The sequence below is a fragment of the Euprymna scolopes genome, chromosome 2, assembly GCF_053919585.1.
Source record: "Euprymna scolopes isolate OS-2025 chromosome 2, ASM5391958v1, whole genome shotgun sequence".
Classification (NCBI taxonomy): domain Eukaryota; kingdom Metazoa; phylum Mollusca; class Cephalopoda; order Sepiida; family Sepiolidae; genus Euprymna; species Euprymna scolopes.
This window is the reverse complement of record NC_136483.1, coordinates 41638923-41665042: the sequence shown is the minus strand read 5'-3', so window position 1 is coordinate 41665042 and position 26120 is coordinate 41638923. Positions and strand designations below refer to the sequence as shown.

At 31.5% G+C, this 26120-nt stretch overlaps 1 protein-coding gene across 3 annotated transcripts in view; it reads right to left on the bottom strand.

Annotated features, from left to right (window-relative positions):
• LOC145291414 (uncharacterized) overlaps positions 1-25867 on the bottom strand; it is an 879668-nt gene extending 853801 nt beyond the window's left edge. For all 3 annotated transcript variants that reach the window (XR_013869410.1, XM_080137226.1, XM_080137236.1), the window contains exon 1: positions 23577-25867. Coding sequence is in view for 2 of the 3 variants with exons in the window: in XM_080137226.1 (XP_079993352.1) it covers positions 23577-23687 (111 nt within the window). In the remaining variant the exon portion in view is untranslated. The remainder of the gene's footprint in view (positions 1-23576) is intronic.
• Positions 25868-26120: the final 253 nt, after the last annotated feature.

The window sequence follows — 26120 nt, the reverse complement described above, 5'->3', positions numbered from 1 at the left end:
ATAATAATAATAATAATAATGACTTGTTGTCACTCAGCTTCCAGGGAACACCACATGCTGTTTTCAAGGAGAGATCTTTGATGGCCTGTGTGAAAGCTCCTTGTGAGCAAATAGCAACAACAACAATAACAACAACAACAACAACAACAATAATAATAATAATAATAATAATAATAATAATAATAATAATAATACATCGCATTGTCAAGTTATTAACCGACCGTATTCTTCGAAGCCAAATGAATTAGTACAATGAAAGAAACATTACATGTCAAATTTAAATATTTTTCAGTTGGGATGCATTGAGCCTATTTGCAATCAATATAATTATAAAACTCAAATGACCTTGTAATGAGTGATGTAACCCACTTTCCGGTTTTTGACATCCGGTTGCGCATGCGCGCATAAACATTAACCAATAACAACGTATGTAAAAATTTAAAAAAAAAGCAGAAAGTATTAAAAATTGTTTATTTTGATAGTAAAGCCAAGACTACTACTTTTTAATAAAACGAGCGAAGTCAAATTATTTAAACAATAAAGGTTTAATAGAACACGTTAATCTTTTTGTATTTGTAACGAAAAATTACAACAAAAAAAAAATGTGTTCGGATTTATTTATTTATTTATGTTAAGAGAGTAGATAAAAAGGGGTTTAAGTTTATTAAAAAATGGAGAAGAAAATGTAAAAAAAATAAAAATAAAGGAAGGCCGTGGGTAAAATCGCCGTTGTAAAATGCTCTTATGCTCGCGTTGATTATTTGTAACGAAAATAAAAAATGTAAAAAAAAAAAAAACATATTTCCGGATTAACGGCATCCGGACGGATCACTTAAGCATGAAAAAAAAATCCTCCCTATTCGTGTAAAGTTACCTATTTTTCCGAAAGGTTCTAAGTGTATTAAAAAACGGAAAATAGAAAAGAATTATCTTAATTTTATTGACCTTAAAGCTGATTAACCTTACCATAGCTTGGCATACTCCTGTATTTTATCTGCACACGCCAAACGGAAAGAAAATAGTTTTTGTGACATAAATGTTTTGTAAGTTTAACTTTTTATTGACCCAACGGGTCACGGGTAGTGTAGTTTTAAATAATAGTCAATTTTCAAAAGTTGTGTCTGATCATTCTTTATTTTTGAAAAGGCTTTTTGTTACCTAAATTCAAGGGAAGACCACCGATCGCTATTAGCGAGTTATCAATGATAACAACTTGTGTGATACTTTCTTCGTCTTCTTTTTTCTTCTTCTTCTTCTTCTTCTTCTTATATATATATATATATATATATATATATATATATATATATATATATATATATATATATATAAGACAAAAATGACGCTTTCTTCTTCTGTAAAAATAATTTTAAGTAAATAAAGTAAGTATGTCTCGTTTTTGTTTAGTCAAAATTGTAGTAATCTATTTTTAAAATAATATCTCAGTCTTTTTACCACAAAAATACTTGTCAGCTAAATATGCTTCTTTTTGAAATGCATTTAGTTTTAAAATTGTTTGAAAAAACAATCAAATTTAAGTTATTTACTTTAGCGGCATCAGATTAATCACGAATCTGTCAATCTGAAAATTTGGTGTTTTTTAAATATCTGTAACATATATATATATATATATTACAGACAGACATGAACATCCTTTGTTATAGTATTATTGTATAGATGATGATGATGATGATGATGACGACGACGACGACGACGACATATTTTTAACTCATGTAAAGTATATATTACAACCGAAAATACCTGATGAATTAAATCTGTATAAAAAAGGAGTTGATATGACATTAAACACGCGCGCACGCACACGCACACACACACACACACACACACACACACACACACACACACACACACACACATATATATATATATATATATATATATATATATATATATCTACTCGTACACACACACACACACACACACATATATATATATATATATATATATATATATATATATATATATATATATATATATTTAAAACTGTACAGAAGGTTAGAAAAACATTGGTACCGTCGATTTCAAGCCTTACATAAGGGGGACCAATTAATGGTATATAATGTTAGGCTCTCGTAAGCCATATTGTTTTCTGTTTATCTTTCTGAGGAAAAACTAGGACCGTACACATTATCTCTAATAATGATCATTTTTATTTTATTTATTGAATGTTTTTCTTTGTAATCAAGCACTTTGATGGAATTCTTTCCCATATATATAATATATATATATATATATAACCAACTAAGCAGAAATAGTGGGAGTGTCGTTTTTAGTAATACTTGCAATATTGTAAATATTTCGGGTGTGCAAAAGAGAGAATTCATCAGCCCAATACTGACGTCATGGCACTGTGTACGGTAGATACATCCTCGTAACGCCGGCTTCTAGACTAAATATAACCTTTCACGATATTTTAAATTTCCATCTTCACCCCAAACAAGGCACAGTGCCACTTTGATGTAGGGGGCTACTATCGGGGCCATAAGTTGCAGAGTTGCTATGTAGGGAGTTGAGTAGCAAGATGTCTGTTCACATTGCACTTGAACTTGTGCATGTCAGTACAGTTGGGGAAGCAGGAAATCGGAAGGCTGTTCCAAAGTCTAGCAGTTCTGGGGGAAAAAACTATTAGAGTAGAAGGCCTTCTTACGTCTAGGGATCTCTACGTTGTAGGGGTGAGATTTTGCTGCTCATCAGGTTTGTCGGGGGTATTTACGTCGAGGGGGGTATAAGGGCTGGCATACTGCAAATGTCAATGCTGGTATTTTGTATCAGTTTCTTTCATCAATCATATTTCTCACTATTTAAATAATAATAATAATAATAATAATAATAATGAAGAAGAAAGAAAGAAAAAAATCAATCAATCATGATTTTTCATAAATATCCGTACGAACACGAAATTGCCTAGTAATTCTGGCATAGTGCAAATGCCAATGATGATATTTTTCGTAAAAATAAACTTGATAAGAATATATTAAAAGTAAATTGACAAACTAAATAAATAAAACATAGTTTTAATATTTCGCAATTGATGGAATGTATTTTCTCTTTTTCTTTGTCGTGTAAATGTACAAATCAATTTTAGTATTTAAAAAAATAATCTATTTAAATACGCCTAAAGCAAACATTCCTATTTCAATCTTTAACCTTGAATTTATCCCCTCGAATAGATTTTTTACGCTTATTAGCAATAGTGTTTACGGGTATTATTTTAATTCCTAAAAATCATCTCAATCATCAAAATTATATCGAATATGAAGCAGGTATAAGCATTCAATGTAAGATTGAAATCGAAATCTTAGTTTCACTAAATTAATTATAATACGGTTGATTTTATAAGATATAGTCACGTTATGAATTATCGAATACGTGCTCATAGATGAACTAGTTATTGAACTCACGCCGAGTTAGTTCAGACCTTTTATCTTTTAACGATAGAACTAAATGTCTATTAGTTCGCTTAGGTAATTCGAAGAGATTTATAAGTAATCAGATAACAATATTCACGAGTTTGTATAATGCATATATAATCTGCATAATATACAGTTGTGAAACGGCGAAACAACTCCCTGTAGGTATGTATATTTTATACATATACGCTCCCCTACAGGTAATGCAATATGGTTAAGGAAATTATAGTTTCATTTGTGAATAATGTAATATACTTCTGTAAAATTAATTGAATGACTCTCAGTTATCAGTATCGTAAATTTGAGCGATATGATTGTTTCTACTTCCTGTGATTTCTTATCTTAGATGATAAGCTATCTTATATCACTGATTACGATCCTAAGTAATTAGGGACACTGATGAATTATGAAAAGTCGAAACATCTTTCTGAGGATAAGTACACTGATAATTCTTGGTTAAGATGAAAAATATATGTATGGGAATATTAAAATATTTATTAAAATAATGATTTCTCTCTCTTTCTCTTTTTCTTTCTCTCTCTCTCTCTCTCTCTCTCTCTCTCTATATATATATATATATATATATATATATATATATATATATATATATAAAGAGGGGAGGAATTAGCGAGAGAAGGGCGGGAAAGAATGAGATAGAAAAAGAGATTGTGAGTGTAGATTTGTCAATAGAGTTTGGACAAACAAATCCATTGAATTTACTATGCTTATGAATAATAAGAAAATTATATTTGTTTAGTATAAATCTTCAATTCTTGTTTGATGCAATTCTGACCATTTTGACTTTAATTGAATCATATTTGGTAGAGATGTTTGTGTAAATTAATATGTATATATATATATATATAATATAAAGCTGGATGTGTGTGTGTGTGTGTGTGTGTGTGTGTGTGTGTGTGTGTGTGTGTGTGTGTGTGTGTGTGGTCACGGATAGGCTCCTATATGGTTGACTATTTTAAAAAACTGATTACATATAATGATAGAAGATTTATCGAAACACAGGAATGGGTATGTTTGATCTGACAGAACGGTGATTCATTAAAATCGTGAGGTCTGCGTTCGCGCCTGGTCCACAAAGTATGGAAAAAAAATCGTTTACAAATGTTTTTGATATAGATGTACATAAGAATGTTTTGATAAGTATGTTTTAACTTAAATAGGGATGGTATAATAAAAGTGTGGGGTCTGCGTTCGCGCCTGGCCTCCATAGAATGGAAATAGGCACAAACTTTAATAAAGACTTTTCATATCTATCTGCATAAGTATACTTTGATAATTATGTTTCAGTTTGAAGAAATATGGTATAATAAAATTATGGGGTGTTCGTTCGCACCTGACCTCCATAGAATGGAAATATGTCATAAAGTTTAACAAGGTTTTTTTTAATATAGATCCACATAATATTGTGATAAGTGTTTCGGTGTGAACAGGTATGGTATAATAAATTATGAGGTTTATCTATTTTATTTTTACTTTCATCATATTTTGCTTTGGTTTTGATACCCCCAAATTCGGAGCTATTTCTTTACAACCTTACAACCCTTTCTTTTCATAACCTATCATACTTTCATAAATCAGAGTTCAGTTTCTGTGGGCTGTTTTTGAACCCAGTCAACGACGGGTACTTTTGCTAGTGTATATATATATATATATATATATATATATATATATATATATATATATATATATATATATATATATATACACGTGTGTGTGTTTATACATACGCTTTTATTTCGTCGTTGGTCATTCATATCCAACTGTCTTGACGCCCGTTTTGAACAAATATTGATTTTCTTTGTTTATTGATTAGTATTACTACAAGTTATACTATTTGTAATTATCTCCTACGATTTTACGGAAATTATGCATTTAGAAACTACAAAAATTTAAAATCCTGCCATTTTAAAGAAAATTAAAACAATTTATACTAATTTTGTGAATGAAGATACGGAATATGCTCACACACATAGGAAAGTACGCAAACACATATACACTCTCTCTCACACACACACACGCATATAATATATATATATATATATATATATATATATATATATATATATATATATATCTTTTTATTTTCGTTTCTATCCCCCTCCGCTTACTATTACAACAATTCTACAAAAAAAATGTCCTTTTTCTTCTTTCAGACACACACGCACACACACACACACACACACACATATATATATATATATATACATATATATATATATATATATATATATATATATATATATACAGAGAGAGAGAGAGAGAGAGAGAGTAGAGGGAGAGAAGGGGAACCGTAGTTTCCATAGGTCCATAAATGAACACTGATTATCAACAATTATTCAAATGGGGAAAGTTCTGCCTAATAAAAAATCAGTATTCGACAACTGTGTCCTAAAGTTAACTCAAATATCGACTAATGGCGCTTAGCAAACTTGGCATCATTTCAGAGATCACTTAGATTGATATATATATATATATATATATATATATATATATATATATATAGAGAGAGAGAGAGAGAGAGAGAGAGAGAGAGAGAGAGAGAGAAGACAGACAGACAGACAAAGATAGCCAGAAATTGGGACATAGGTGAAGATAGATTATTTAAGAGTCTACGGGATTGAAAGTGAAATCTAGATCTACCATTAATAATATTGCCAAGCTTTTCTTAAATACGGACAGAGCACTCTTCCACTGATGATATTGTTTATAGAAACAATAAAATTTCAATAAGTTGGTGCATACATTTTTATCTAGCTACTAAAAATAAATTAATCTACAATAAAACGATCCTCAACTCTGATCTTTTGTATTTTCTGAACCGTTGTTTTTTACGATACTTGCGACTAAACAAAATATTTAATAACATCTGCAATTTAAATTATTTATTTTAATAACAACTATTAAACTAGTTTCATGTTAATTGGAATTCTGATATCGGTAAATGTATATCTTATTTCATTATATTGTTGTTGTTGTTTTTTTTTGTTGTTTTTTTTTCTTTCCATATGGGTCATTTAGTATTTTTTTCAAATTGTTAGATTGTTTTAAAAGATTAATATATAAGATAGATTAATTTCTAAATGAAAATGAGTTGATCGACAACAGTTGTGAGATTGTGCTGTAGAAAGATTAAGATTAACAATATGCCCGTCTTTTAAAGAATAATTGTTTATATATTATTTCTTTTACGAATTCGAAGAAATAAATTGAGAGATAATATGACTATATAAATGTAGAGAATGCTTCCAACTAATAGAGGAACAATACAGCAAAATAAACGCATGTCCTAGACTTAGTTTATTTATTTACATTTACATTGTCAAAAATTGAAAAGGCCTCTCTGAACACCATCATTTTTGTTGCACAAAATGAAGTAGCACCTTCATCTGTATAATACTGAGTGACCACTCTCCCTCAAAAATATATACCGTTATATATAGTTAATAAAGTTCACAATCCTTTCTGCAATACAATCCTATTTGGTACAAATAAACGTCAAACATATGCTTAACTTGTTCACCAAGTTTCAGTGATAAATGCCTGATAATACCTGTTTTATCGTCATTAAGTATCAGTCATGGTCAATACTGAGCGATACTTAGCTGTCATTTGGAAGTTTGGGGCACACAAACGGGACGAGACAGGGTAACCATATATACTTCTTATAATTCGTTAGGGTAGTTGCAACGACACTTTAGTGATCGCTTCATCAGTAAATGAGATTCAAAATGAACGTTACACTCATTGGACCTTAAATCTCCAGATTTATATTTATAGCATTATCTACGTTGCTTATTGTTTACGTGTCATTAAAATTGAAAGCAAAAAGAATTTATTGTGGGGAAATGGGCGCTGTATGTGCTCTCTGCTTATTTCGGCATTGCTTCCAGTCGTCCTGAACCTCCATTTGCCACAGGTATTTAATAATGTCGACTCAGGAGGGGCTTGATTAGAGACACAACTCTTTACACAAAATTTTACGCGCAGGCACCCTTAAAGTGGATATTCATAGTCCGTCAAGACTGAAGGAAGCTACTATGTGTGTGTGGGGAACTAATATGATTACAGTGAAGGCAAGCCATTTTCCGAGGTGACAAGATAAAAACAGAAGCCGAGGAGGGTCCAAGGTAGGTGAGTAACTATAGCTCCCATTTGTATGGATTTGAAACCGATAGTATCAATGTTGTTCTAATCTTCCATAACACCTCCACCTCTTCACACACACACACATAGGCACACCCATATATATATATATATATATATATATATATATATATATATATATATATATATATATATATACTAGACTACCCGTGGCCCGTTGGGTCAGTATGTTATATTAGCTATGGAATTCATGTATGAGCGTGACACTTGTGACGTAAAGAAAATAGCTTTTTTTTTAACATAACAAAAACATTTCTATGAAAGCATATTAAAATGAAAAAAGAATATAGATATATTTCCATGAGTCGTTCTGTTTATTATAATTGATTATTTTTGAATTTTTTTTTTTACAGTTACTGAATTATAAGTGTTGGCCATACTTATAGGTAAATGTGCGCTGAACAGATACCAATTTTGATATATCTGCTTTTTTTTTAATCGTTCATTTCTGTATTACGTTTAAGTTATTTTAAACCCCACTCTTCCCATGTAAAATAATAATTTCGAAATAATAACGTTAATATTTCAGTGCGCAGATCATGCGCGTATGCGCAAGCGGATGTCGTAAACCGGAAAGTGGGTTACATACATCGTTACAAGGTCATTTTAGTTTTATAATTATATATATATATATATATATATATATATATTTCATTATGAATGTTGGCAACCTTCATGCCATGCATCCTGTAAGTACGTGATTTTAGAAAGGATTTCGAAGAACAATGCCCACAGCAGAATCAAGCCTTTCAAAATGTTGTATCACGTCAGTTTATACAACTTGCTTATTTATTATTTTATTGAGGTAAAACCTCATAAAAGATTCTTAAATTTATCAAAATTTACCAAAACTGTACTCATCGATTTAACTTTATATTTCATATGCATAACTATTGTTTAAACATTATTAAAACCAAAGGTAAACATAGAGCAATCTGTGGCACATGCTCCCCAGGAACACTTAAAAAGGCAAACGATTAATATTATCCCTTTATGACAATTTACATAGATAGATAATCATTTCTATCAAATTTGAAATTTGTATGTCTAATAAGCTAAAACATTAAATCTAAAATTAACTGACAGACAGATAAAAAGTAAAACTATTTTATATATAGTTAAAATAAAACAACGATACAGACAATACAGCTTATTACACTCGATTCTTGTAGCTTGTGGAGTTTTCACAAATGCTAAAGTAACACAGATTTCCAGAATAGTGCGGAATATTCCTCAGAATTCTTATTTCAGTATTACTGCCATTCGAATGATCTCGATCATTCTCGAGATAGAGAGTTCATTTTTTACCATATTATTTGTACATGGACCTGTTATATCGACCCCCCCCCCAGTTATGTTCACGTTGTAAAGTTTATGTGTCTAGTTCTCTTGACATGGGTCTCTCATTTTAGTTCGGGTAAATGAAAGTATCCAATTGAACATGTTCGTTTTCAAATATTTGTACTTAATATTATATATATATATATATACATACATATGTATGGCATAATTACGTTGACACATCGTTTCTCGTCGGATCAATGAAGTTAAGCTACGTTGAGCCTGGCTAATACAAGATGGGTGACCATTTGGGAAGTATAGGCGTTGTGTGTGCTTTCCGCTTATCTCGGCATTGTTTCCAGTTGTCCTGAACCTCCACTCGTTGTTGGTATTCAACAATGTCGACTCAGGAAATGTGTGGTTGGAGAGTTTGCAATTCTTGCCACAAAAATTTCACGTGCAAGCATCCTTACAGTGAGTATCCATAGAAGGAAGCTACTATGTATGTGTGTAGAACCAATATGATTACAGTGAAGGCAAGCCATTTTACGGGATGAAGATATAAACAGAGGCCGAAGAAGGTCTGAGGTAGCTGAGTAACTATAGGTTTCATTTGTTTGGATTTGAAACCGATAGTATCGACGTTGTTCTGATCTTCTATAACACCTCCACTTTTTACACACACACACACACACACACACGCACACACACACACACACACACACACACACATATATATATATATATATATATATAAGCAAAAGTGTACGTGACTAATTGTTAACTCATTGGTTGATCGCTGAATGAAACAAATGGCATATTTGAAATCAGCAGTTTCTTGCGAATGTTTCAATCTAGTATCAAATGATTAAAGAAAATAAATAAATAAATAAAATAATAATGTAGGGGTAAATTACACGTTTAATTTTGACAATGATTTTTCAAAACAATTCTTTAAACAGGCTAGAATGTGTCACTAGATGAACAATGATTATACGTAAATTGAAAATATTTATACTTGCTACTCAGGAAACGCTGTGTAAATTATTGGCATAATTCTAAAATTGATCCAGTTGTACATTCTGCAATAAAACTCACGAAATTGAGATAATAAAACGAAGCTGTAAGTATTTATGCCTTATAACTCATGAAAAAATTAAATTAATCCTCATGAGATCTCGATCGTGGGGTGAACACTTTGTTACAAAGATGACGGTTTAACTCTTACCGCGGTCCATAATCTAAAAATATAAATATTATAATTTCCTTTATACGAAACTGTACAGCTATACTGCCTGCTTTCTAAAGGATCGTCTTTCAAATCTCAGCTTGAAACACTCAACATGTCTAGGCGCATTGTAGAGCGATATATATATATATATATATATATATATATATATATATATATATATATATATATATATATATATATATATATATATATATAGCCCTGTCTTTTTTTTTTATTTGGGGGGATATTATATATATATTTTTATTTGGGGGGATATATATATATATATAGCCCTGTCTTTTTTTTATTTGGGGGGATATTATTTTTTTGAGGTTGTTTTCAAAATCGTATTTTTATGAAAGACTCTGTTGCAAGCAAAGTTTGTATTATTTTCTATAACTAAAGATAAAGCTCGCCACGAAAAAAACTGCAAATAATTTGGATACCAGTGTGTGTCCTCATTGTTTGGAATCTGATTTGGAAATTATATATATATATATATATATATATATATATATATATATATATATATATATATATATATATATATATATATTATTGTCCCTGAAACCCAGAAATGGTTTAAATGCCATTAAAATATGAACCACGCCACACAGAACACCGTGTATATATTACTATTTTAATAATTGCAATTTTTTTATCTTCATAATCAATTATACCAGTATTTCTTGTAATATTGCTGCCCCCCCCCATCTTTATCGAGATGCAATGAATATTCTTTGAAAAGGTGCTTGTCTGATAAGGTATTTATAGTGAAATCTCTACAGAACAAGTTAATAATAACATCCAGACTATAGAAAAATGGCATGACATGTGATAAAAATCATCAAATTTAAGAAAATTGCAATTATTTTTTCATAGGTTTCACAATAAGAAATTAAGTAGCATTTTTTATTGCTTGAAAAAATTTGGTAACATAAGCCACTTGCTTTTATTAAAGAGTATTAATGATAATATTATTAACAAATCTTGGGATGACTACTTTAATTGTCTAATAAATTAAGTAAGGTAAACGAACTTGTGGTTGTGCTTACACGCGTTTATTAAACCTAAATTAAAATTCCTGTTTTATTAATAGTTTCCATACTGTTGACATTGTTCTTGTCTCAATAATTATCTCTTTAAAATATCGAATAATAGCAAAAATATTTTATCCGGCACCTTTCTGTCGCTTCATGTTTGCTTACTAACACAAAGATGGGATAGGGGAAACTAGAATGATAAAGATTAAAAATAGCCGAATTTTTGTAAATAAATACATTTATTTGATTGTTATATTGTACCTTAACTGAAATCACCTTTCACATAGTAAAGTATAAGGAAGTATCTTTATAATAAACGTCTCACAGGACGGGCAATTAGAGCTATTAATACAAGCTAATACTTGACGTGGACATGCAATTCAACTAGTTAATAATAAAAGTCATATCCACCTACTCTTGAAAGAGTGCGGACTATGCGATCAGCTCAGTTGAGTGTAAATTCTTTGTTCAGTGAATCATATTCGTTTAAAAATATATTGTGTTTTGGTTTTAAATAACATAAAATGGTTTATATGACATAAAACATAATTCTCTATTCGCTTTTATAAATAACTAAGCAAGCTAGAGAGTGTATGTGTATATCATTTTAAATGTGGAACGTTAAAAAGTTTTTATATTAAAAAGAAACTATATCAACATCGTCATTATCCTCATTTAAAACGTTCCAGCAAAGAAAAGATTTTTTTACGCAGAAGCACGAAAACTGATCATTTTTACTTCGTTTCTATTTTATGAGAGGGAAAGGAAGTAGCAGAAAAATTAATAATATTGATTATCTTATTCTAATCGATGAAAATGGTAAAACAGACGATATGAGAAATTATTGTAAAGACGTAAACATGGAGGAATTTAAATCATTTTCAATGAAGAACACTGACGTATTTCTTAATATGTGGATTATTCGGACTACTGCTCTCATATCGAGTGTTATTTTCACAACGTTTCGGCCGATGTAACCGTCGATCATCTTTAGGTTTATCTTATCGAACTCGAGAATCTTTATGTCAAGCTTGAAAATCTTTTTGCCGAATTCAGGAGTCTGCACGGAATTTCGAACGGGATCCTTTATTAAATTAACTTTCTGTAATTCATGATCGAATAGAAGTACTAAGTAATTCGCAATTTTATTCTGAGAATCTTCAACTTCCAAAACAGTGTCACTTACAATTGAATTTACCAAAATACTTTATCCGTTACGCCACAGGTCTTTACAGGGAATCTCATACTAAGTCATGATTTTTCCGGAAGGGGCTTGACTTGCACAAGATACTTTGGAGAGTTTAGTCCCCCCTGAATATCAACTATCATATGAATAGCATATTCTTTAATTTTTTTTTTCTGACAAGCTCTTCATGAATAGTATACAAACTGTGGTGAGTTTTGAGGTGGTGCCCTTTGATGCTTGGTTCAAATTGACGCCTCTCTCCATGAATAATGGCGATACATGACGATAATAACATTAACAGCAGATTTTGAATAACAATTACATAAAATTAATATCAAATATCCCGTAAAGAATATTCCGAACACTCAAAAATGATTTTACGAATCCTATTTTCCTCATTAGGTGTCCTGTGTATGATGTTAACCATTTCAAAAATGCATTTATTTGCAAAAAATACTATTTTTCATCCTCAAACAAAGACATATGTCAACTTCAAACTGCTATTAAAAATCCCACAATCCATAGCGATCGAAAAACCAGAATTTCCTTGTAGTAAACGATCAAATCAACTAGATTATTATATTTTAAGAGATTGTGAGTAGACTTTTTTGAATCGGTTACGCAACATCTAATCGTGAGGCCTAAATTTTCAGTGTTTTGAAAAGTATAAGTTCAACCCTTTGATGTTTTTAGTTCCAGATTATCTCTGTCTCAGAATCATAGTACAACTAAGTATCAATCTGCGGGCTAAATATAACTTGTTTTTTTGTGTTGCATGAAACTTAGATTGTGAGACACAAATTTGGTAGTTTTGAGGGTATGTTTTAATCACTTCTTGGTTGCCATTATTTTCAGACACACTCTGTCTCAAAGAGTTTGTAACTGGCAAACTTTCATTCATGGGTAAAATAGAAACCATTCTTGGTCGCCAATGAAACTACATCCAATGGTAAACACATAAATATGAATTTAATTAAAGATATTTACTACTAGATGTCATAAGTGACGCTTACCTACTAAATTCGACTTTAAACAACATTAAAGGGTTGAGGAGCCATAAATTAAAAAAAAACTGAAAAAATTCTTTCTTAATAGCTGGGAATTTATTTTCTTCCGTACGAAGCAGTATTTTACAGGGGGCTGTTTTAACAATTAATGGAAACCTCTTGTGGCACTTGGGGACGTTTATAAAAATGACATGTTCTCTTACAAGAGATTCGAAGTCAATCAATAGAAATAGTTCATTTCGTTGTCTAATAATTGTGTTTATGTGTTATATGCCAATTGAAAGTATCTTTTGTTTTTACTTCTTTAAATGCAAACGATATAGTAGTGTATTGGTATTGGCGTGTTCCATTTTTGCCGAGGTCGATTGTATCACTTTCATTAATACTCTTGTAATGTGTTCTAACATGTATCCTCCCGCTAGCTATGAGTGAGTGGGATAGTATGATACAGTAAACAACTGAGCATTGTTTGAACAACTATTCTATAATAAAGAAAAATTCTAAATGACACTAGTCCTTCTCGTTTACATTATTATTACCTTGTTCGTCTTAAATTTCTCCATACCTCTGGATTTAAGCCATGTCGTACCAAGTGAAATACGCAACCCTTATTTCTCCATAAATTCTTCATCGTGCAGACACCCTTTAAGAGAGTATCCATTGTCATTGAAGATAGTATCTAATCATAATCTTATAAATGCAAGTTGAACTGGTTATAAAGGTAAAAGAATAATTGCCTTTTGTAGATATACATGGGTTGTTGCGGTTGTGTTTTTGTTTTAAAGCAGAAAATCTTTCTGTGTTATGTCGACTCGTGGTATCTATTGTCAAAAATTAATTGTATATGATTAGTTGAACGCACATCATTGTTTACTCATAGTTGTGGCAAATTGTTGGTTCATACATATCTAATATTTAGTTTATTATTGAACACAATAGCCGATTCCATAATCTATAACTGTAACCATTAAGCAAATAGGAAATTTACAAACATGGACCTCTCTTCACAGACAAATTTGTGATATTTCTTAAAACTTAATAATATAGTGGAAACTGTTTAAAGCTGTTTTCAATTTCTATGACAATAACCGACTGATGATATTAAGAGAATGGTATGAAATGCATCATCAAACTGATTGTGTTACACACAGCTTTTATTAAGAAATATAAGATGTATTCAAAATAACGTGTCAGATATGCTATTTAATATTAGATCGAAGTTATTTCATAAATACCTCATTCTCAGTTATTTAAACAAAACGGTCAGTTTTAATTAAGTGTTTATTCAATACTTTCAAACCGACTGATAACATTATTTCTGATTATAATAAAAGGAGTTCATCGTAACTAGTCAGATGACAGCAAAACATCAATGTGAAGGAAAGTCCAAATCTGTGGAGACAAATTATGTCACTTGATTTCCTGCAGGAACAACAACATCAACAAAACAACAAAAACAATAATAATAGAAGAAGAAAAGAAGAAGAAGAAGAAGAAGAAGAAGAAGAAGAAGAAGAAGAAGAAGAAGAAGAAGAAGAAGAAAGACAAAAAGGTTTGTAATAAGTAAGTATAAAAGAAAAGAAGAAAGAAATGGAAAAGAAAAGGAAAACCAAATCAGGAATAAGAACAAAAGAAAAAAATGAATGAAAAATGACAAATAAACAGAAGAAAAGGGGGAAACTCCTTTCCCAAAATAACATAAATAACGAAAGAACAAAGAAAAGAGAAAAGAAAAAGATAGAAGAAAAACTAGAAGGAAAAAGAAAATGTAAAGAAAAAATGAAAATAACGAAGAAAACGGAGAAAATAAAGAGGAAAGCGAAATCCAAGGATAAATCGATACTCTGCAAATGACGTCATAGTTGTTGCAAGAGTGGAATACTACTTGTGAAGGTTTGCTGTGATTTGATCCCAAGTGTAAGCACGAGGCTCGACTATATTGAAAATTGAAACTGTCCATCTCGTCTAGACCCGAGAAACAGATTTTATGGTAAATAAAAAGAATAAATGGAGCACACACCAGACTGAAATGGAAAATGCTCAGAAAATATGTGGACTTTGCCAGAAGTAGAAAACAAATATGGAATATGAAGGCGACTCTAATCTGTTGAATGTTTGGAATTGGCCCAGAAATTCTCTTGAAAATAATGAAATGATGGGAAATAGAACATATAATTTGAATCCAGCCAAAATAAGTGGTTAAGGACATGAGGAAATATGTTAAAAGATCGAAGACAATTGCTGTTACTTGGTTTAGGAATGACAATCGAATTTATTGCCTTTTAAATAAATTGTTCTTTCTGTTGAGCTGTTAACAACAACAACAACGACAACAACAATAATAATAACAACAACAACAATAATAATAATAATAATAATAATAATAATAATAATAATAATAATAATAATAATCATTTGTCACCCTTCCCCCAAAAACATTGGCAGAAACACCAGTAGCATGTTGATAGTGCAGAAAGTAGCTTTGGAGGTACTGAGAAGTTGAAAAGATTGAAATCTCGACTGGAAGGGTTAGAAACTAATGGAATCTTTAGGCTTATTATCACTCAAATTCCAAAGATACCCAACGGGCTGTTATCAGTGAGAACTCAACGGGCTGATAAAATGATAAACGTCCGGTGTGAGAAGCAAAGTAAGTTGCAATGGCGATCGAAAAAAAAACGATTGATGGAAATTTGAGATTATCTGATGTTACTCACACTCAAGTGAACATCATCTGTTTTTACCAGTAAGCGATCACTAAAAATGAGAACTCCTAGTGTATAACAAATAATAACTCTCGCCTTTTCGCGAAAACAATGCAATGATGTCAATCTTGGTTGGTACCATGGAAGAAGGAGTGTGTCTGAAGATGGAAAGACTAGGCATGGGTAGTACCACAAAAGAAAGGAAATGATGAATACCGGAATACACAGCGATTTATTGTCGTTCATATTCCAGGAATAAACATCGACTGCTATCAGCAAGGAAAAGCTGGTAAGGTCTCGTTCTAGAACACCGAGGATTACAATAATAATTTAATCAAACAAGGTACTTCGAAGCCTTGCTATCACCCAAGAAAAGCCATCAGTATTTAAAGTAGTGTAGCTGTAGCAGATAATTGTGAAAACAAAACTATCAAAATATCACAAAAAAAGAAATATATCAGCATGCACTGTATTTGTTAAAGTATCTGTAATAGTTTGTAAGTCATTTAATGGCCATTGGAATTCATAGGAATTGGCAGAATAAAATACCACTTAAGCGACAGCAGTGCAATCGTAAAACGAAATTAGGAAGAAGAGTCTTACACTAAATTCTTATAATAATTTATTCAACTGAACTCAAAACTATATATATATATATATATATATATATATATATATATATATATATATATATATAGTTTTTAAATCAACAATTAATCTCTCTCCACTCTATATTTCTCTATATTTTTGTTCTTTTTTTCTTTTTAACTACGAGTTTAATAGTATTACTACCTCTATGATATTTCCTTTTGTTTGTAATGGACTATTCCTATTATTTATACTTTTCTTTCTTTAGCATTCGAAAGACGGAAGACTGGAAACTCGGCCCATAGCAAATGTAACAAATGTAATTAATTCTTCCGTTAATGTCATGATTAGGTAACACGTTACAAGATTCTTCACCAAGACTCTCCGGTGCACTGCGAAACCGAAAGTATCGATAGAAGAGGAGACTAATGTATAATATAAAATTATATATATATATATATATATATATATATATATATATATATATATATATATAAAATCATATATTGGACGAACTTTCCCACTTTTTATTGTTATAGTCTTTAATAAAATATATTAGGCGAGATTTATAATAATAATAATAATAATAATAATAATAATCATCATCATCCAATCCTTAAATGTGGAAAGCAATCCATATAATAGACAATGCTGACAAGCCACAAGTAAGTTGAATTAGAAATAGAGCAAAAATATAGAAATAATTTTACGTGAATACAAGAGAACCAAAAGTTCTAGGAACCTCATATTTTGATACTCTGCATTCTTACCCAAAACTATGGTTGCACCAGCTTTAGTTCGAACGATACAAAATGTTCGTGAAAGGTCAAAGAGGATTAAATAACTTAGGTGAGGTAGCACTATTCGTATCTCTACTAGACAGTGTGGAGAGTCCTAGAAGATTTGGAAACCTAAAAGCTATTTAGATTCTAGAGAACACTAACGGTCGTTGTAAGCGAGAAATCAATAGTAAATTGTTGTTGTGATAACGCAAAGTGATTTGTGACGTTTATGGAAACAGAATAAGAGATTTTGAAATCTAGGGAATCTTGTTGACACTCGGATTTCAGTGCATACCACTTCTTATTAACAGTGAGCGACTCATGAAAATTTACACTGAATAATAATAATAATAATAATAATAATAATAATAATAGGCAGCTAAATCCCACCCCCACACAGTAGAGATCCCTAGATGTAAAAGATCTTTCTACTCCAGTAGTTTCTTCCCCAGAACCACTAGACTCTGGAATTCCATTTCAGGTTCCTGCTTCCCTAACTGTACTGACATGCAGAAGTTCAAGTGCAACATGAACCGATATCTTGCTGCCCAAATCGCTACATAGTGCCCCAGTAGTTGCTGCCCCTGATAGTAGCTCCCTACACCAAAGTAGCAATGTGCCTTGTTTGGGGGTGAAAATGTAAAAAAAATAAATAAATAAATAAATAATAATAATAATAATAATAATAATAATAATAATAATAATAATAATTCTTTTTTATATACACGACAAATCAACCCTTTTGGCGTAATTTAATGTTACAGCAATATCTATTCATACCATGAAAGCCATTTTAACCATGAATACGTGGAAATTGCAGGCTCGTATCTTTCCAAAGAGTAATCGTGCGTAAATAATAACAATAGATCCAATAGAATTTGAACTCAGCATAACAGAATGCGTAGGTCACGACGATATCCATTGAAGTAAATCACGCACCCCCGGATTAATCATTACGATAACTATAAATAAATATAGTTTTAACATGCAATTGTTTAAATCCAGCCATTATCTTCGAAGCAATGCTCAACTTTGTATTACTGTTTATCCAAAATTAACACGTAAATAAACAAAGTTGTGAGAGAACCGTGGTCAAATAAAGAGGAAAAAAACGAAGGCACGTCTTTTAAAAGAAGGCGTCAACGAAAATGATTGCACGAGAAGAATAAGCTTCTGCTACATTTAAATGGGACAATGATAGGAGGAATTATAATAACTGAGTGTAATGATGTGAATGGAGAGGCAAAGAAGGGAGGGAAGTTGCGGAGTGAAAATCGGATCAAGGATTAATTGTGAATGTGGCAGATTGAATGATCAGTTAAGACTAAGTTAGAGGAAATGGGTTGGGATGAAACACTTGATGAAACGTATAAATGGACTAAAGCAACAGTCATCATCGACTAGAATATCAAGAAGGTCTCTTTGCCCATCAGGAAACAATAACGATGATGACAACATCAACGATGATGATGATGATGATGATGATGATGATGATGATGATGATGATGATGATGATGATGATGATTGGTATTCCTTGATATTGATAGGTGTTCTGATATCTTTACCAGTATTCTCATATTTTACATTTTAAACGTGTTACTTTTATCCCTCTTGTAATCATATAGTTCATATTGCATTGACTTCCTTTTACCCTCTTAATTTTCATTTATTGATATTGTATAGGTTTTATACTAACCCTCTTGGTGTTGAGATATTTCATATTGTTTAAATTTCGCTGATTGATTACTTATTCATATATTTCATATTGTATGATATTTATATAATTAGTATTGCATAGGTTTTCTTTTATCCTTAATATATACCATATGGTATGGATTTATATTACCTCCCTATATTCTGATATGTTTTATTGAATGGGTTTTATTTTACAATCTTTGGTATTAATATACAACTTATTGTTTCAATTTTCTGTTAAATTTTTGGTATTCATGTATTTCATTTTGTATCATCTTTCTATCTAGGTTTTCTGCTACCCCTATTAGTATACACATATTTCATATTGTATATATATTTTCTATAACCTATCTTAGTATTCATATATTACATGTTGTATAGATTTTCTGTTGCTCTCTTTATATTTATATATTTCATTATTGTATAGATTTTCTGTTATCTCTCTTGATATCAATATATTTCCTGTCCTATAGTTTTTGTTATCTCTCTTGGTATTCGTATATTTAATATTGGGTAGGTTGTTTATCCTTCTTGGTAGTCATATATTTTATATTGTATAGCTTTGTGTAATCCTCTTTGTTATTGACGTATTGTACAGTTTTTTGTTATCTCTCTTGGTATTCATTTATTTAATAATATATAGACCGTGTGTTATTTCTCTTGGTATTCATATATTTCGTATTGTACGTATAAATTTTCATATTATATTAATTTTTGCTCTGTCCATTTTGATATTCATATATTCCATGTTGTATAAGTATTTTTTATTCCACTCTTAGTATTCGACCATTTTATATTGTATATATTTTATTTTATTGGTATCCATATATTTCATACTGTACAGGTTTTCTGTTGCCCTCATTAGTATTCATATATTTTATACTGCATAGATTTTATGTTTTCTTTTTGGCATTAATATTTTGTATATATTTATAGCTTTTCTGCTATCTTCTATATTTATATATTGCATAGCTATACCTCTCTAGTGTCTGGCTTTTCTTTTACCCTCTTTGTATTTGCATATTTTATGGGTAGTTGTTTTATTCATCTAAGTATTCATAACCGACGTCAGTTATGCTGTAAAGTAAATGCAATTAGTATTTACTTTACAGTTTGGTTTACATGAATTTGTAAGACTATTGGAAAGTATGGCCAATAATTAAATATTTCTGTACTGATGCATATATATGTATATGTATACTTTTGTTTTTAAGAGTTGTATATATAAGTCTATATACATCTCTCCTCTCTCTCTCTCTCTCTCTCTCTCTCTCTTTCTCTCTTTCTCTCACTCTCTCTGCGTGTGTGTTTATGTGTGTGCATATTATCGAGAAAGAGAATGAAAGCGGGAAGAGTGAGAAAGCAAATAAACGTGTCCGACATTGAAATAGATATAATAATTAACTAAACAAAATAATTCTACATCATTTCAGAGTATCAAAAAAAAGTACTGTAGACCAAAAGTAGATTTAAATAATCATTAGCATAGTTGTTTTTATAAAATCCGAACGACATCGAGTAGCCTTGACTGTATAATATGATGACTATTTCATCAGTAATAAGAAATCAACTTTACTATTAAAAGAGGCAGAAAAATGACAAGTTTTCTTCGCGAATCAATAATGTATGAGAGAAAAAATAATCATTAATGTCCGAAAATAGTTCGATTAGAATAACGAAGTAACATTTCGTTAGGAAACGAAAATCGCAATTATCTTTATTTTTTGCGTAATATTTATACGTACATTTGTTTGTATATGTATGTGTACATTTATACGTATATATATATATATATATATATATATATATATATATATATATATATATATATATTGCGCGTGTATATTTATGCGCATATTTTTGTCGAAGTGGGGTAGTTACAGGTGTGGACTATTGGATTGACGTGTAAGGTTCGAGTTCTACCGAGGTTACTGCATCCTTTTCATTAATACTCTAAAGAAAAATATTAATCCATGTATCCACTCTTCAGCTATAGATTAAATAGTAGATTAGCCTTTCAAAGATTGACTGTGAAACTAAACTAAGCAAAGGACAACTTCAAAATCATACCATATTTTTCTGTTAATTCCCGCAGTTTCTAGTTCTCCTGCAATTTACCTCGCCATTAACTGAATGAGAGGGGCTGCTCAAAATTTCGGAACTTTTATTTCACTGTAAACCTTTTGTATATGCATTTTTAAAGGAGGTATCCATTGTCTATCGAGACTGAAAGTAGGTCAATTATAAATGTGTGTATTTACGGGTATATTTATGGACATTCATGTGTACATTTGTATGAATATGTGTACATTTATGTGCACATTCTGCATGTATGTAAATGCCATCTTATATGTATATGCTTGTGTTAATTTAGGAGTATGTGTGTTTATGTCAATTTATGTGAATCCTCATCTGGAAATTCATGGGCCTATTTGTGGTATTCATGTGTCTATATTTATATCAATTTATGTGTGACGTTTACGTGTACATTTATGTGTATATGTATGTCTGTATGTATATGCACATTTTGTATGATTTCTAGAACAAAAAAAATAATGGAATATGAAAATAATTTTCTTTCATTATGTATTTAATTAATTTTGGAGTGGAAGTATTTTTATTGTCAATATAGTAAAACTCATTATTTAATTTTGTTTCAGTTTGAAAAGTATATACATATTTATTTATTTTGAATACTTTGTCGGTTTTTATTAATATTTGATCGTCTCTGAAGAGCGGCCATATAAACTAGAGACAATATTTGTTCATTATAGGTGGCGAAACGTGCGTAAGACAACAAAGAAAAAATCAGAAAAGAGAGGAGTATTCCATCGCCTATTAACGACAAATGGACAATAATATGGTACTGGTATATACCAAAACGCCTGGAAAATAAAAATAAACAAAATGAAAAGTTGTTATGGCGAAAGTAATTTGGACAATAACATGTTACAAGCGTCCATATTTATTGAAGCTGTGGGTCAAATAAATATAATTTTTGTTTTGGAATCCAAGGAGATATTTGCGTAGTTCCATGGCATGAAGTAATGAAAACTGCTTAAACAACATACGTTCCTTTATTATTATTTGCTAGATTTCTCTTAAGTAAAATTCATATAAGTAAAACTCTTTGAATTTAGTTTTTATCAACATGCGAAAATAACATCCATGATTACGTTGACATATGACTCTAGTAAGGTAACTAAAATTAAGAAACGTTGAATCTGGGTGACCAATTGGGAAAAACATGAGCTGTATACTAAAAAAATATCTCCGGGTTTCTGGCAACAGAAGATGCAACTCATTGGTTACAGTATAACTGTAGCAATCGAAGAAATCTGAATGGAAAACTCCAATGTGAATTCCATTTCAACGCTATGAACACAGAAGGAAAAAAACGAATAATAACTAAAAGTTGTCCTTGAAAATAAAAAAGGATAATAATTCTCCTTTGAAATCCAAGCCACCAATATAGAAATAAAAAAAGTCTCGATATTACGAAGAAAAAATAGAGATCCCTTGAAAATAGTGACTTCGCAAACCGCTTGATATGCTTAAGAGAGAAAATAAAAATGAGATACAAATATGAATTCTCTACTCCAAGACTGACAATTAAGTCGTTGAACTATATGAAATTAAGTGTCGAATTTTAAAACTCATTCTCAATATTCTAGCAGGAGAATTTGAGGAAATTGCTTCATATGAAGTATTGAAATAATTCAACGCATAAGAGCGGTCACATTGGCGAAAATATATCAGAGATAATTGGAGATATATTAGCTGGGTTATCTCAGTGATGATGTGAGATATCTCTGGTTTTATAGATGAAACTAATAATAAGAATTAAAAAGTTGTTTTGTATAATAATAGGAGTAGAATCCTGGGAAAATTATTACGACGAGAGTTATCACAAACCAGTTAAAAGTAATGCATTAAACTAATGATTCTTGGAAATGAAACTTTTACATATCCTTGAATATAAGTTTTATATTACATTGAGTAATATAAACATGTCTTCACGTGTATATACTTGATTAGATAGATTGTTAAAATTATATGTTGTTTATGGCCATTCTACGATAAACAATGGGCGCATAGACCGTGCGATCAAGAACAGAACTGTGGCAATGGATAAACAAGCACTAATCTCTTTCGAAGGACATACGAATTGTTACATCTGCTACACTAAATAAATAAGCTGGAATATGTTCATGGTAGTTTACAAAACCTTTGCACCTATGATACCGTGTTTTTAATCGTAAAGAAAATATCCAAGTCAGTTAATATTTTAAGGGCCAAAACAAAACTAAATGTTCAACAATAACAATGCATGTTGTTATCAGTAAATCGGTAAAACAAACTATTATTATTATTAATAATAATAATAATAATAATAATAATAATAATAATAATAATAATAATAATAATAATAATAAAAGTTTTCTCACCTTGCAGGCAGTGATACTATGGCTTGCTAATTCCACGCGTGCAAATGTACCTTTGCCTAACGTTTGTCCTTCCATAACGTAGCGACCAATACACTGGATCTTTTTGCCCATGGCTGTATATTATTTAAACTGGCAACCGCTGTGTTCTACTACAGAGAGAAGTATCCATGTTGTCCACCAGTTTAAAAGCTGAATGTGCAATGATGATGAAAATGATAACATTTAACCTCCGAGCCCGTCTGCCGCGTCCATTGCGACAGGGCTTCGGAACCCGTCAAAATATTCCTTGTTTTCATTCACCATGATGGCCAACAACAGACGAAATCACCGCCCCCCTGGAAAAAACATTTTGATTTTTTAAAGTTGGCTACATGCCGACAGTGTTTGCTCTGCTTGTGGCAGACATCTTGAGGGCCATTGTTGATTTTGGTGGATGTTATGATCTCGTCATTTTTAGACCTATTTTGAATCACTTTTTAATTGTGAATTTCCGTTTGCTATCCGATGTTAATTGTGTGACTGTAGTGTTTGTGTGTGTATGTGTGTACTTGTGTGTATGTACAGTTGTTTGTGTTGTGTAGATGAGCTAGCGCGCACGCGTGTATGTATGTATATGTATATATGCACTTGTTGGTAAGGGATTTTTTTTTACCTCATTCCGATGAGGCGGATCAAATCCGACATGCTAAAAGAGGTGGTGAAACTGAAAAAAAAAATAGGAGGGTAAAAAAGAGCCCTGCCCCAATGCTTGTTTCACCTTTGATGACGATTTCTCGACAGCCTCACAATCGCGCAACAGCGTAGAGGTATTGTGAGGCTCATCCTTGTAGCTTGCCAGTAAATCCGTCTCGTTTCAAACGTAAAACAACTGTAACGTTATTCCCGGGCGAAAAACGCGACAGATACATGAGTAGAAACCATTAAAATTCGAGGCAGAGAAGCCCCGAAAAACCGAAAATAGTGAACATGGTTTCACTCTCTAGCATAAATAGAAAATTAACTTCAAATTCGTTGCACCCGGTAAAGATGCGGAGGCTGAATTCATAATTTCTCTGCTACAATGGAGAGTGAGAGATGGAAAGAGACAGAGAGGGAATGGGATAGAAAGCGGCTAAAGGATAATGAGACATAGGGAGAATGCATTGGAGATGCGAGAGAGAAAGAAAGTGAGAGAGAGAGATGCAGAAGTGAGAATGATATAGAGAAAGGTAAAAGAGAGGTTCTAATGGCGGGTGATAGAAGACAAGATCTGAATTTGATTCGAATCAGTAGGCGAACCAGCGGAGACAAGTGAACGAAGAGGCAACGCAGAGTGGGGAAGCTGAAGATGAGGATAAAGCTTTGATAAAGAGAGTGAGCGATAAAGTGACAGAGAGAGAAGAGAGAGAATAGAGAGTTACTGAGCGATGTTGAAAAGAGAAAAAAATGGATGATGATTTAGGAAAATATCGATTTGTTGGGAAGAGAAACACAGCCGCAAGTCTACACTGGCGCATGTACACACAAAGAGCGAGATGGGTAGAATGTACACACACACACACACACACACACACACACACACACACACACACACACACATGAGAGAGAGAGAGAGAGAGAAAGAGAGAGCGGGAGAGAGAGGTGGTTGAAAATGTACAGATAGACTGAGTAAGAGAAAGCAACAAAGAGAGATGTAATGTATAAAGAATTACGAACGAAAAGAGAGAGGCGGATAGAAAGAGAACGCGCACAACAGAAAATATATTGTCATCGTTACTGCTGTTATTGCTAGCAAAAATGGATGTTAGGATGATGGATAGAGAACTACAGAAACATGAGAGAGCATCGGCGGACATCTATGTTTATAGGTGTACTTAAAATGCGTCCGAATAGACAGTGTTCTAAGAAGAGAGGCAAACAATAGTTAAAAATAGACGAGTTTGACAAGGAAGGGGCCATTACATTACACTTGTAATGTAACATTATGATTTAAAATTACTAAAAACTGATCAAATCGAACAGCGAGAACATGAAACGGGAGAATGGGGAAAAGCAAATAGAAAAAAAAGAACGCAGAAATATAAATATAACAATTACGACGGAGATCGAGACTCGGAAAAGAGGGTTTAATCATTTATATTTTTAGAATAACAACCACAGAAAGAAATAAAAACGTTTTATATTGCTGTGCATAAGAGTTGCGGCGAAAGGAGATTATTAAATAGAAAAAATAGAGCAGATTTAATACAATAGATAGATAGGTAGGCAGATATCAACAGTAGTCAAAACGGAGAGTAGAGACACGCAAATAGTGTGACGTAGCGCTAGGAAAGAAATGAGGAAAAAGCGAGATATTTATTGATCGGTCGAGGCAATTTGTGAGAAGGGCGCTGGAGGAAGAAACATGTGGGGGAGCATATAGAGACGCACAGTGATAAAGGAAAAAGAAAAAGGGTGATAGGTACGGTGCGTGAGAGAGAGAGAGGAAGAGAGAGAGAGGGGGAGTATAAAAGATCTAGGTTGGAAAATAAAGGAGAAAAGAATATTTAGAGAAATTGATATATG